Source organism: Vombatus ursinus, unplaced genomic scaffold (assembly GCF_900497805.2).
Source record: "Vombatus ursinus unplaced genomic scaffold, bare-nosed wombat genome assembly UNPS02002432.1, whole genome shotgun sequence".
Lineage (NCBI taxonomy): Eukaryota > Metazoa > Chordata > Mammalia > Diprotodontia > Vombatidae > Vombatus > Vombatus ursinus.
In genome coordinates this window covers 1929-3864 of record NW_020942210.1, presented here as the reverse complement: position 1 = coordinate 3864, position 1936 = coordinate 1929, and the positions used below count along the sequence as shown (strand labels likewise).

At 55.6% G+C, this 1936-nt stretch overlaps 1 protein-coding gene across 1 annotated transcript in view; it reads left to right on the top strand.

Moving 5' to 3' along the window:
• Window positions 1–12: 12 nt before the first annotated feature.
• Window positions 13–1936, top strand: part of LOC114048619 (E3 ubiquitin-protein ligase HUWE1-like) — a gene marked incomplete at its 5' end in the record, with an annotated part of 3548 nt that continues 1624 nt past the window's right edge. Inside the window, 5 exon segments of the mRNA XM_027869662.1 lie at window positions 13–42; window positions 44–155; window positions 261–506; window positions 899–1016; window positions 1730–1870. Of these exon segments, the coding sequence (XP_027725463.1) occupies window positions 13–42; window positions 44–155; window positions 261–506; window positions 899–1016; window positions 1730–1870 (647 nt within the window).

The window sequence follows — 1936 nt, the reverse complement described above, 5'->3', positions numbered from 1 at the left end:
TCCGAAGGAAGCCATCAGAGCGAGAAGGAGAAAGAAGAGAGACCCCCCTGATCTTCCCCTGCTTAGTGAGCAGCTGAGCCTAGATGAACTCTGGGACATGCTGGGCGAGTGTTTGAAGGAGCTCGAAGAATCCCATGATCAACATGCAGTGCTAGGTGAGCGCATGGGGCCTCCCGGGCAGTGGGCCCCGTCTTCCTTCCCTTGCTGGTCCAAGGTGTAATCTGCTCTGCTCATCCCTTCTTCCTGTTCCCCCTCCCCAGTGCTGCAGCCTGCTGTCGAAGCCTTCTTTCTGGTTCATGCCACTGAACGGGAGAGTAAGCCACCTGTTCGGGACACGCGGGAAAGCCAGCTGGCTCACATCAAGGATGAGCCACCGCCACTCTCCCCTGCTCCTTTGACCCCTGCCACCCCCTCTTCCCTGGACCCCTTCTTCTCCCGAGAGCCCTCATCTATGCACATTTCCTCCAGCCTGCCCCCAGACACACAGAAATTTCTTCGGTTTGCAGGTGAGGAGGAGAGGAGAGCTGTCCTTCCCTAGACTGCCCTTGGGAAGGATCAGTGGAGTACAGTTGATCGTGCTAGCCTGGGTTGGCCCCAAAGCTACCCTGAAGAGTCAGGCAGCAGAATCCCATGTCTCCAACTTCAGCCTGCCCTTCCTTAGTTGAGAGTTGGGAGACCAAACGGGAGGGAGGATGGACAGCCTGACATCTGAGGACCTACCCTTCTCACACACACTTCAACCCTAGCAGGGGCTTAAGCTCAAGCTTGGCCAAGGGGCATGTGCCTCCGTCACTGGGGCCTGGCCAGACTCTGCACGTGACATGTCCGTGGAGCTAGGGGAGATAGGACTCGGATCACAAGCACCCATCCTAATGCCCACTTTCTCCCCTGTCCTCAGAGACTCACCGCACTGTGCTAAATCAGATCCTACGCCAGTCCACCACCCATCTCGCAGACGGGCCCTTTGCTGTCCTAGTGGACTACATCCGCGTGCTCGACTTCGATGTTAAGCGCAAGTATGTGACGTGGTATAGAAGTGGGGGCCACTGCGGGTGCTGAGCCTGATTCTTTCCTGGGGGGACAAAAGACACGTTTGTGTCAGTCACTGTTTCATGCATACGAAGCACTTGGGCCCCTGGTAGTGAGGCTTCCTGGCCTGCACACCAGTACTGACTGTCACTGTCCAGTTTCCCAATCTGTAAAATGAAGGCGGGGGATTGAGGGGGGCGGGGGGTAGGGACACTTGGTCAGACTACATTCTAATTCTACAATTTGTCACGTAGCACGAGCCCTAGAATGCCACAACCTTGGGTAGTCAGTTATTGTGTTTCGGGTCCTGTTGGCCACCCTGGGCTTGAAGCAGATAGTTCAAGGGCCCGTGGTTGTCCTCTTCTCTCTGGGTATCCATGGGCATGATCTGAGTCTGCAGGTCTAGGCCCCGTGGGGAAGGGTTATTCCAACTCCACTGCCTGTTGCCTCACTTGAGGGAAATGTAGGGAGCAATGGTAAATGGCTGCTATGTGGGGGTGCCTGTGTGCCTTCATGCTCCCACAAATTGGGTCTTGGAATATATTCTTAAGCCCTCAACCCCCAGCTACTTGTTTGGGATTCCTGTCGCTCTGTTGTCTTAACTTAGTCCAGCCTTGCTAAGTCTGCCCACACCCCTGCCTTCCCTCCTATGTTCCCATAGGATGACCAGACTGAAGTCTTCCTCCTCCCTGTTCCCCAGGTATTTCCGCCAAGAGCTAGAGCGTCTAGATGAGGGACTCCGGAAAGAAGACATGGCTGTGCACGTCCGCCGTGACCATGTGTTTGAAGACTCCTACCGCGAGCTGCATCGAAAATCCCCAGAGGAAATGAAGAATCGATTGTGAGGGCACTGGGTGAACGGGGAGGAAAAAATGCGCTCACCTCACCTCTTCTTCCCCCCCCCCCC